A 12,335-nucleotide genomic window follows, 5' to 3' on the forward strand; every position below is an offset into this window, starting at 1 on the left:
GGGAAATTAAATTATGAGCTAGTCAGAGAACAAGCCAAAGCTAATGGCCAAGGTGTTTGTAAATATATTTTGAGTCTCACAGTTGTTATTCTGGGAGCTTGGGGCTGGGAGGAAAGCATGCATTTAACATATGGTGCTGAACATGGTGGGCATGGAATCCAAATCTTTTGACTTTATATTTAGTTATTAGATGGAGTCCAGGGTAAACCGAGGAGAACAAGTGGCCATGTTGTGCTACAGAGCACTTGACTGAGGCCCTTGAGCCTGAAGTTTCTCTTGGACCAACAGCTAGCTACTCTTTGTTCTTACTTGGCTTACACTGTTTTATCTCATTTAATAGTTAATAGTTCTTCAACTGTGTCTTTCCTGGCATACTCTTTTTTTTTTTTTTTTGGCTTGTCCTGGAACTCACTCTGTAGACCAGGCTGGCCTGGAACTCAGAAATCCGCCTGCCTCTGCCTCCCAAGTGCTGGGATTAAAGGCGTGCGCCACCACGCCCGGCTGGCATACTCTTAAGAACTGGAATGGTTCCATTCTTTTTGGTTTTTCGAGACAGGGTTTCTCTGTGTAGCCCTGGCTGTCCTGGAACTCACTCTGTAGACCAGGCTGGCCTGGAACTCAGAAATCCGCCTGCCTCTGCCTCCCAAGTGCTGGGATTAAAGGCGTGCGCCACCACTGCCCGGCTATAAATTTTTTTTTTTTAATTTATAAATCTAAGGAAAAGGCTAAGATATCAGAAATAAAAAAAATAGGGAGAGAAAATTAAGGCAGACTTCGAGAAAGAAGAGGCTGATGAAAACTTAGTTGCTGATTGAAGACCACAGAACAGAGATTCTTTGAATCAGAATAGGGACTCTTCGGAGGAATCTAATATAGAATTTACAATAACATCAAAAGAGGCAGTTCCAAATGAGAAAAATCTACAAAGGCTTAAAGAATTAAAACAGCAGCCCATGATAACATAATATATTGAGTTAAGAATTCAGATTCTACTTATTGATGCTACCTCAGAAAAATGCTATGCAATAAATTGTATAGAAGTTAGAGAATTAAGCTAAGTGTATGTGTTGATACATCACTGTTGATTCTAAGTTATAGAAATACAAACTGAGACTAATAATAACCCACTATTTGTCTCTAGTAAAATGCAACAGTTTTTTGCATATTATATGAAGCAAGATATGGACATATCATACAGTCCTACAGGACAGGCAGCTGGGCAGAGATGTAATCCTGCTTTGAAAGAAAGGCCTTTACAGATGAAAGCTGATGGTGCCTTGGCGTATGTATTCACTGGAATCTAACAATTATTTTAGACATTATGTCATGAAATCTGTTACAGAAATAATTTACAATCCTACAGATCAAGCAAATTATGGAGCAATCTAACAAAAAATTCAGGGAAGATGTTCATAGAAGGATAAAAAAAAATCTAGGGATAAAGTACTGGATTTTGGAAAGGACTGCTGAATGAAGTCAGCTTAGGGAAGTCCTAATTCCAGAATGGAATAAAGGAAATACGTTGTACTGGGGAGAGTTTTTTCCTTTATTCCAATAGGAAAAGAAAAGCTTCGTCTTCTATCCAAATTGTTGGAAATCAGAGTTGACAGGGAGGAGGCCCCTGGAGATCTGCTTGCAGACAGAAAGACCAACAATGCAGATAATGTATGTGCTGACCTCTCGGCAGGGGAAGACCTCCGAGGCTGACTGAGACACAAATAATCTTGTTGGCTAGAGTCCTCACAACCATATTTGCATGCCATTCTTTCATATGAAAATTAATATTACAGTTTGATGACACAGTCCAAACTAACTTATAAAGAAAGATGCCTTTTACCTGCTTGAGAACAAAGAATCATCTCGGACTCTTCTGTACTCACTGAACATTCTATTCATATGTTACTGTTGAAATGTGTAGTATTTGTGCGCGTTTCTATGTTTGTAGACCGAAGAATCAGATACCAAGAAGACAAGACAAGCAGCATAGATGACCCAGGCTGCTTGCTTCCAGGACAGCTTCAAAGAAAGCAGCTGACCCCAATTCATCCAGCATCACAGAGTGTTCCAGTCAGCAGGTAAGCCCTGAACTTCTCAATATACAGAAGACAACTGGACAGCAAATGCTACAGCTAGCTGCCTTAAGACTGACCATTATTCCAATTTGAGCATTGGGGGGCTGGGAGGGGAGGAAAGAGGGAAGGCTCAAAAGGAAAGTGAAACCCTAAATCATCAGGAAACTGTTTTAAGAGAACTGTTTTAAGAGTCCCAGTTCCCAAGAGGTGGGCTAGATAGCTTTTGATCATTCAGTAGATGATGGATGTTGCCACTGTATAAGGGAGTTGGTTACAATATGTTAATGGTTCTGGTCAGGGAAGAAACAAAACAGAGATATTGGATTCAGGGATTTCTTTTTCTCTCTCTTTTTCTTTCCAATATCCTTTCTCTCCTGTCTAGTGTTAGGAGGAAAAGGGGGAAGAAGGAATGAAAAGAAAAAGGGGAAATATAGGATTAATGGATGGATTATTGAATCTACTTTTAGGTCAAAGAACATTAATAAGCCAAAAATCTTACACTGGTATTCATCTTTGTATATCGATACATATTAAGGTTATATTTGTTTACATTGGTATAGATCTTTGTATATTGATACAGATTTAGATTATATTTTGCTACAACACACTAAGGTACTGTACCTACGCAATTCATTTTAAAATGCAATGTTAAGTTCTAGTCCTTAAAAGCTGTTGTAAGACTGTTTAAAATAATTAGAAATACAAGTTAATAGTCAATCAAACATATGGTCTTGTAGGAACTTCTTTATTTACAAAATTAAGCTTTATTTAGAGGTAGATGTTCTCAATGTTAATCAGACAGTAAATAGAAAGAAACAATTCAGATATACTATAGATAGATGGTCTTTAAATATAGCATTTAAAGATGCTTTATTAATTTAATCCTTCTTTGATAATAAGACAGGTCAGCTCCTGGCATCACCCCTACTGGGCTTCGAAGAAAATGATGAGCATTGGAGTTTGCTTCAAAAGTGGCAAGCTAGCCAGTGGGCAAGAAGCTACCCTTGCTTCATGCTGACAGAATGCTGTCCAAACTGGACAAATGGGATGCAGGGAAGTTGACTGCTGAGGTTTGCCAAGACAAGATGAGCAGTCCTTTTCTATTTCCTGTTTCACAAAAAGGCCTGTCAGATATTCTGGGCTACAAAGCTACAGATGATACTCCTATGACTCAGAGAAATTTGGGAGGCTGTCCAGACAGCCAACTGTCTCTGTCACTGTCATAGTCCAGAAGCTGCTTGCCTACACTTCCTGCACACTCTCTCAGGTAGTCTCTGAGATGGGGTTGAAGACTAGATAGAGGTTTTCAAGCCTATGCAAGTTATGGTAAGAATGATGTAAGTGCAGAGCTCTGAACTCACCAGGATAGGGTAGATGGTAGAGTACTTTATCCAAAGTTGCCAGACACATATGGGCTAGACACTATAAATATAATTCTCACCTGATAATCTTTCATATTTGTTATTATTGTATATAGTCTACTGATGGAAAATAAAGTCTTTAATTGGACTACAGGGGAACTTATAGAGAATATGTTGTATAGTGTATGGATACATCAACTTGTCAATAAAAACTCTGGCTTATAGGAAAGGGAGAATAGAAGGTGGGACATCTGGTAAGCAGAAAGGATTCTGGGAGAGAGCCAGGTGCATGGAAATTTGCCTGGGAACATGGGGGGGGGGGGGAGAAGCATGGGGTCTGAGAGGAGGTAGCCATCTATGTGGCAGAACTTAGGTTAAAATAACTGGGATATTAAAGTATGAGTTAGTAGGAGAATGAGCCACAGCTTATGGCCAAGGTGTTTGTAAATATATTTTGAGTCTCAGAGTCCTTATTCCAGGGGTTTGGGGCCTGGAGCGAACACCCCACAGAGAAAAGAGCAGGGTTGCTGTGACCCAGGCACTCACATTTCTGCAGCAGTTCTGCCCGCAGTGTGGCACTCTTAGGTTTCCGCTTTAGCTGAAAATGCTTGACTGGTGGGGTGAGGGGCCCAGCAAGGGTGGTCAGAGCATTCTTGTTCAGGTACTGGCACTCCAGTGGTAGCATGGCAGATGCCTCACACTCACTCACTGTGGAGAGTCAGAGGGTTAGAGAAATAGGTCTTACAACCCCATAGCTCACATGTAGACAACTCCATGAAGGCTTTCATTATTTATCACTGTGACAGCTTCTTGCTTTGGTTTCAAGCCCCTATCGTCCCCACCATTCCAGTTCCACCATCTCTAGAACCCAAGATCATCCAGGTGCATCAGGACCAAAGAATAGGCCTGTCGCCCTAGAGGAAAACTCTGATTCTCCAGAGGCTTTCTAAAAACAAGAAATGCCTAGAAAAGAAGACAGGGTTCCTCAATTATGTCAGCTATCAGCCACTGGACCCCAGTGGAGGTCCAGGAACCACAAGCATCAGCATATAGCAGCATGGGGAGCAGCCTCCTGCATCCTAACTACAAGGCAGATTCAACACCAAGAGGAACAAGTGTGTGGCTATCTTAGCCTTCCCCTTTGACTGCAGAGCCCTGGCGGTCTCTCCTGACACTCCTCAGAGGAAGTTTTCTAAAGCCACTCACATGTGCTTCCTGATTCGATGTGATCACCAAGAGGCTGGAGCCTGAAAAACTCCAAAGAGTTATCCCAGTCAGTCTATATATATGTGTGTATAACTAGGGGAAGCAGAATCACGAGAAGTAAGTTGCTTCACCCTCCCACTGCCAAGTGAACCAGCCACCGCATTAGGGATGTGACATGTGCAGACCAATGCTCTGAGTCTGCAACTAAAATCAACAAAACCCCCAAACCTCCTAGGGCCTCACAAGCAGGCCTGTAGGAGTGTGTGACCTCGAGCCTCCAACTCCATTTTTCTGAGAAATACCTTGAGGCATAGGTCTTCATTCTCCATCAAGGGAGAGAGCGTCAGAGGCAAATATTCCTACTCTCACCTCTCTAAAACCACGGTCTTCACCTCATAGTCTAGAAACTGATTTGTTGGTATTTTTTTATGAGTATCTACTAAAGGACAGAGAATGTTTTAGGCTCAGGAAACACAATCTGTAAGGTTTTCACCCTCAAGGAACTTTTGGGGAGAGCTAGCAATGGCCAAGTAAATCATGGATGAGTCAGAGCTGCAGACACAGCACATGCAGTGGGGACAGGGTTGTGGTAAGTCAGACTGAAGCAGTCATGTGTATAAGGAGCCATGGCATACTACATCAAGGGTATAATAATGACAACATAATTTCTAAAACTAGAGCACCTTTTTCCTACTGCAAAATAAAGTTGGCTACTTACCTTTTTCTCTAAGTTCTCCTAAGATATCTTGAACATTGGGGTTCTGTTCTTCAAGGTCCAGATTCAAGGAGCCCGTGTCAGGGAAGGACTTCAGAATGTCAGCAACCATGAGGACCCAGGGGTCTGAGTCCAGCGTGGCCAGCTGGATGATATCCATCAGAGCCGCCTTCATCTGCCAAGAAAGAAGACACCAAGTACATGCCAGCAGCCCCACTTGGCCTCTTGGAACAGTGACAGCTTAAAATGTCCCCTGCTGTGACTGTGGCCTCTGGGTGGCCTATGGCAGGAATCTCTATAACTCTCAGGCCCCAAAGCTCTACCTGGGCTTTGCTTTCTTCATCCTTTCCTGCCTTAATCCTAGGCCATCGGCTTCCCTTCCCTGCACACTTGTTAGGCTGGGATGGCTTTTCAGACTGTGCCTATGCTTCCTAACTCTCTCTGCTGGGCAGACAAAACATAAGATTCAAGGAAACGGGGCTGCCATGCCTATACTTACGCAATATGCACCTTTAATGGGCGTTCTTTTGGCATACAGAATTGGGCTCAGGTTCAGTAACATGGAGCACCAAGGCAAGTGGGTGACCCATCATTTCTTTGGTGCAAAGGAGGGACAGGGACAAGAGCTTGTACCATGCGCAACTGCCACTGCTAGTAATAGATAGATGCTTGAAGTTACAGTGTGCATAGGAGAAACCATAGAAAGCCGGGCACGTGGAATGACGCATGCAGCTTATGAGCTATGGACACCTACCAGAGAGTTAGAGGGGGCCAGGAAGTCTTTGCAGCAGCCTGTGTGGGAGCCAGTGGCTGAAGACAAGAGGGATTTGACCTCTACCACCCACAGGTAAGAATGCTACCTAACCAGTGTCGCTTAGTCACAGTAGCTGTGGTGGTTTGAATAAGAATGGTCATGTGTGGAAAGGATTAGGAGGAGGGGTCTTGGGGGGGGGGCAAGTTCTACTAAGATGTGGTGAGAGGTGTGAAGCAGAAGTTTAGCATAGCCATTGTATATGGCTAAGACAATGGCTTTGAAAGTAGCCTTTTGTAAATAGTCAGGGATTGTTTTCTGAGGCTTAAGGGGTGGCTCTACAGAAGGATTCAAAGAGCCTTTGCATAACTTAAAGGTCTCCTAAAGCAGAGAGTTACTCAGGTATTGATTCCTTCACACACCTCCTAGATCAGATAAGAAGTGTTGGTATAGGAAATTGACTTGCTAAATTGCCTTTTGTGTAACAATAAAGAGGTTTGGCAAAGCTGATTCCTATTCAGTCCTTCAGGGGCCCAGAAGCCTAAATTAACACAATATGCACAGAGAAAGGCGTTACTAGGGGTGGGCTTTGAGGTTTCAAATGCCTTGTGCCTCACTATCCCTGTAATTTGTGGATCTGATGTGAGCTCTCAACTACATCCCCAGCACCCTCCAGCTGCCTGCCTGCCACCACACTCCAAGTCATGATGAGCATGGACACTAACCTTTTAAAACTGTAAACAAGCCCTAAATTAAATGCCCTCCTTTATAAGTTACCTGTGTGGAGATACTATGATTAAGACAGTAGCCCTGGAAAAGCAACTTACCAAGAGGGAAAACAGGAAATATTTTCTAAAAGAATGGCTCTTAAAATATCAGGTTAAAATCTGAAAGAGGCCGTCAGGAACTACCCCCAACCAGCGGCACAGTATCCCTCTGGTCTGGGCCAGTGGCCTGAACAGACCTTGGGCACAAACTCTGAAGCCAGTCCCACAACACCCAGAGAAATATCCACTCCCAGGTACTCTAACACACCTAGGATCATAGGATGAGAGGTGAGGAGGACACAACATCTGCCCCAACACTGGAAGTAACTGGGACCAGCAGAATCTGGGCACCCAGGAACTCCATCTAATCAGTGGCACAGGTTCCTTCCGGTCTGGGCTGGTGCACATAGCAGACCTTAGGTGCAAATTCCTCAGCCAGTCCCACAAGACCCAGAGGAAGATCCACTCCCAGGTGCTCTGATATGCTCAGTATCATAGGATCAGAGGTACCCTGAGCAGACCTTGGGTGCTATTTTCGCAACCCATCCCACAACACCCAGAAAAAGCTCCACTCCCAGGGGCTCTAATACACCCAGGTCCACAGGATCCCAGAGGCAGCTTGATTCCCAGGAGCTCTGACACACCCAGGACCTCAGGATCATAAGATCCCAGAATCATAGGATCACAGAGACAGCTTGACTCTGAGGAGTTCTGACACAACCAGGATCACAGGAAAGACAGGCTCCAGTCAGATATAGCAAGGACCAGTAGCACTAGAGATAATCAGATGGTGGGAGGCAAGCATAAGAACATAAGCAATAGAAACCAAGGTTACTTGGCATCATCAGAACCCAATTCTCCCACCATAGCAAATCCTGGATATACCATCACACCTGAAAAGCAAAATTCAGATCTAAAATCACTTCTCATAATGGTGATAGAAGACTTTAAGAAGGACATAAGTAACTCCCTGAAAGAAATACAGGAGAACACAGGTAAACAGCTAGAAGCCCTTAAAGAGGAAACACAAAAATCCCTTAAAGAATTAGAAGAAAACACATTCAAACAGGCGAAGGATATGAACAAAACCATCCAGGATCTAAAAATGGAAATAGAAACAATAAAGAAATCACAAAGGGAGACAACCCTGGAGTTAGAAAACCTAGGAAAAGAGATCAGGAGTCATAGATGCAAGCATCACTAACAGAATACAAGAGATAGAAGAGAGAATCTCAGGTGCAGAAGATTCCACAGAAAACATTGACACAACAGTCAAAGAAAATGCAAAANGCAAAAAGCTCCTAACCCAAAACATCCAGGAAATCCAGGACACAATGAGAAGACCAAACCTAAGGATAATAGGTACAGAAGAGAGTGAAGATTCCCAACTCAAAGGGCCAGTAAATATCTTCAACAAAATTATAGAAGAAAACTTCCCAAATCAATCTAAAGAGATGCCCATGAACATACAAGAAGCCTACAGAACTCCAAATAGATTGGACCAGAAAAGAAATTCTTCCTGTCACATAATAATCAAAACACCAAATGCACTAAACAAAGACAGAATATCAAAAGCAGTAAAGGAAAAAGGTCACATAACATATAAAGGCAGACCTATCAAAATTACACCAGACTTCTCACCAGAGATTATGAAGGCTAGAAGATCCTGGGCAGATGTCATACAGACCCTAAGAGAACACAAATGCCAGCCCAGGTTACTATACTCAACAAAACTCTCAATTACAATAGACAGAGAAACCAAGATATTCTATGACAAAACCAAATTTACACAATATCTTTCCATAAATCCAGCCCTACAAAGGATAAAAGACAGAAAACACCAACACAAGGAGGGAAACTACACCCTAGAAAAACAAGAAAGTAATCTTACAACAGACCCAAAAGATAGCCACACAAACATAATTCCATCTCTAACAACAAAAATAACAGGAAGTAACAATCACTTTTCCTTAATATCTCTTAATATCAATGGACTAGATTCCCCAATAAAAAGACATAGATTAGGGCTGGAGAGATGGTTCAGCAGTTAAGAGCACTGACTACTCTTCCAGAGGTCCTGAGTTCAATTCCCAGCAACCACATGGTGGCTCACAACCATCTGTAGTAGGGCCTGGTGCCCTCTTTTGGTTTGTTTGAAGAAAGCAATGGTGATGTACTCATATGTATAAATAAATAAACCTTAAAAAAAAAGACATAGACTAACAGACTGGACACATAAACAGGACACAGCATTTTGCTCCATACAGAAAATACACCTCAGTGACAAAGACAGACACAGAGTAAAAGATTGGAAAACAATTTTCCAAGCAAATGGTCCCAAGAAACAAGCTGGAGTAGCCATTCTAATATTGAATAAAATCAATTCTCAACCAAAAGTTATCAAAAAAAGGTAAGGAAGGGCATTTCATACAAAGAAAAAAATCTACCAAGATGAACTCTCAATTCTGAGCATCTATGCTCCAAATGCCAGGGCACCCACATTCATAAAAGAAACTTTGCTAAAGCTCAAAGCACACATTGTACCCCACACAATAACAGTAAGAGACTTCAACACCCCACTCTCAGCAATGGACAGATCATGGAAACAGAAACTAAACAGAGACACAGTGAAACTAACAGACGTTATGAACCAAATGGATCTAACAGATATTTATAGAACATTTCATCCTAAAGCAAAAGAATATACCTTCTTCTTAGTACCTCATGGTACGCATGTTTTTATTTGACACTATTGCCTAAATAATGCAGTACAATTAGACAAGAGGTCATGCATGCTATATAGATGATTTAAGTACACAGGTTACACAAAGAGACTATGCCACTGTACAACAGGCTTCTGAATATTCTGGGCTCAAAACTAATCCCCCATAGTTACTGAGGAATAGCTATACTGTAATGGCAGCGCAGGTTAACACAGCCATTTGCACACTGAATAAAAATATAAACAAAAACCCACCTTTGGCCATACTCTCACTGTGCTTACCACAGGCACTGATTGAATGGGTGATAACCAAGCCCCTTACCCTGTGGGCACCACCTTGAAAGGTACATGTAAGATAAGCATCCTATCCTGAATATAGCTGCAGTCAAGGCCATGGCACCCATTCAACAAATCCAGGAGGAGGGAATAGTGTGTGCCTTATGTAAACCTGACAGAACCTCAATCAAGGAAATGCCTCCATAAGATCCAGCTCTAAGGCATCTTTGTAGGGAAGACCTGCACCCACACATGTTGTATCAAATGGCTATGTAGGTGTGTCCCAGAGCTAAGTGTTGGCAAGATATTTGGTATTGCCATTTCTATGGTCCATTACCTGCTTTCTAAATGAAAACACATACTTATGTATCACCTGACCAAAAGATGATTCTCTAAAATTATCATGTTAAATATCAAGCTGCCATCACGAAGGCCAAGTAGCCCTCAATCCTAAAAGGCAATACAGAAAGATGGATTAGGCATTGTCCTGCTGCTGATTGGCTCACACTAAGTAAGTAAGGTGAGAGGCTTTTTGCAGAGTAAAGAACTGGCAGCTGGTGCTGGTGCAGAAAATATTTTACCTGTTAAAAAAAATGGACACCACTATAGCAGAGGGTCCCTGGGCCCCATACAGTTTCATTTAGTTATCATTCATGGAGCTAATTATAATATGGTTAGTAATGATCTTCTCTACCCTAAGAAGGGTCAGAATAAAGAAGGGAAGAGAAACTCCTTATCCTCCTCAGAATTCACATGACTAGACTTAGATAGGGAGAGGATTGAAGGCCTAGTAGATACTGGAGCAGATAAAACAATAACTTCACCACTTGGGAGGCAGAGGCAGGCAGATTTCTGAGTTCAAGGCCAGCCAGGTCTACAAAGTGAGTTCCAGAACAGCCAGGGCTATAAAGAGAAATTCTGTCTCCAAAAAAACAAAAAAACAAAACAAAACAAAACCAAAAAAAAAAAAAAAAAAAAAAAAAAACCACAAAAAAAAAAAAAAAAAAAAAAAAAAAAAAAAAACCTCAATAACTTCACAAGATTCTTAAACTCTAACCTGGTCACTCTGAAAGATATCTATATATCTCCTAGGGATTGCGACACTGTCTCAGATAAAACCAACTCTAAAATGGACTAAATGTATAGGTTCAAAAAACCAGATAAGAATTAAGACCATGTGTAGCAGATATTGCCATGAATTTATAGGAAAGAGATCTATTATAACAGTGGGAAACACAGATTAACGTTCCTTCAACTTCAGAGACAAGCTGTAAAATGGGAGACACTCCTGATGAAGGCATTGAATATTGATACAAAAAAGTTATAGACTATCCAGGCTGTCCACTGGCAGGCCACAACAGGTGTTGGCTCTCCAAATTTGAAAGCCACTGCTGATAAGAGTACCAGCGGGGCAGTGGTGGCACAGGCCTTTAATCCCAGCACTTGGGAGGCAGAGGCAGGTGGATTTCTAAGTTCGAAGCCAGCCTAGTCTACAGAGTGAGTTCCAGGACAGCCAGGGCTAGACAGAGTATCAATAGTCCTACCATTAAAATGGGTAAGTAACAAGCCTATTTCAGCAGAGCAGGGATCCTTAAATAAGGAAAAGCTACAGGCCCCAAGTCCAAGAGCAGCTGAAGGCTTAACATATGGAAGAGTCCACCAGCCCTTGGAATTCTCCTATATTTATCAATAAAAAGAAATCTTAAAAATAGAGGCTGTTATCTGACCTAAGAACTATCAATAAGGTAATTCAGCCTAGGGTTCTTTACAAGTGGGATTCTCCTTAACTTCTTAGTTACCTAAAGCATGGCCTTACTAAGTGATTAATTTAAAAGATTGCTTTCTCTCAATATCCCCGTGGTAGGAAATAGAACAACTGCTGTCACTGTGCTCACATTTAACAATAAGAAGCCTATAAAAAGGTACCAATGCAAAGTTTTGCCACAAGGAATGTTAAACAGCTCCACCATGTGTGAGTATTTTGTACAACAGTTGTTAAAAATGATTCACAAACAAGTTTCCTCAATCTATAATTTATCATTGTATAAATGATATCTTGTTGGCTAATTCCATTATACACACCTTAGGAAAAAAATGTTTGTTGAAGTAAAAACAATTTTCCTTTGCTGGGGATTATAAATTGCTCCTGAAAAAAATACAAAGAGGAAATTCTATCAATTATCTAGAATACAAGAAAATTTAACCACAGAAAGTACAGATCCAAAGAAATCAGTTACAAACTCTTATTAATGGTTTTCAAAAACTGCTGGGAGATATTAATCGGGTATGGCCCATTATGGGGTTAACTACTCAAAGGTTCAGTAATTTATTTCAAACTTAGAAGCTAATTCGGGCTTAAATAGTTCAAGGAAATTATTAGCTGAGGCCGAGAGAGAATTGGCTTATGGTAGAAAAGAGATTACAGGATGCATATGTGGATCACATGGGTCCCAAACTTGATTGTA

General features: G+C 41.5%; 1 protein-coding gene across 2 annotated transcripts in view; it reads right to left on the reverse strand.

The window, feature by feature from the left end:
- The window catches only part of Nelfa (negative elongation factor complex member A), a 28,374-nt gene that overhangs the window by 8,315 nt on the left and 7,724 nt on the right, over positions 1–12,335 (reverse strand). The window contains exons 2-4 of one of the 2 annotated variants that reach the window (XM_021163014.2): positions 11,953–12,016; positions 5,358–5,529; positions 3,980–4,141 (exon numbers count right to left, since the gene is read on the reverse strand). In XM_021163014.2, coding sequence (XP_021018673.1) covers positions 3,980–4,141; positions 5,358–5,529 — 334 coding nt within the window. In that variant the 5' untranslated portion in view covers positions 11,953–12,016. The remainder of the gene's footprint in view (positions 1–3,979; positions 4,142–5,357; positions 5,530–11,952; positions 12,017–12,335) is intronic. The other variant, XM_021163013.2, reaches the window with a different exon arrangement.

The sequence above is a fragment of the Mus caroli genome, chromosome 5, assembly GCF_900094665.2.
Source record: "Mus caroli chromosome 5, CAROLI_EIJ_v1.1, whole genome shotgun sequence".
Classification (NCBI taxonomy): Eukaryota; Metazoa; Chordata; class Mammalia; order Rodentia; family Muridae; genus Mus; species Mus caroli.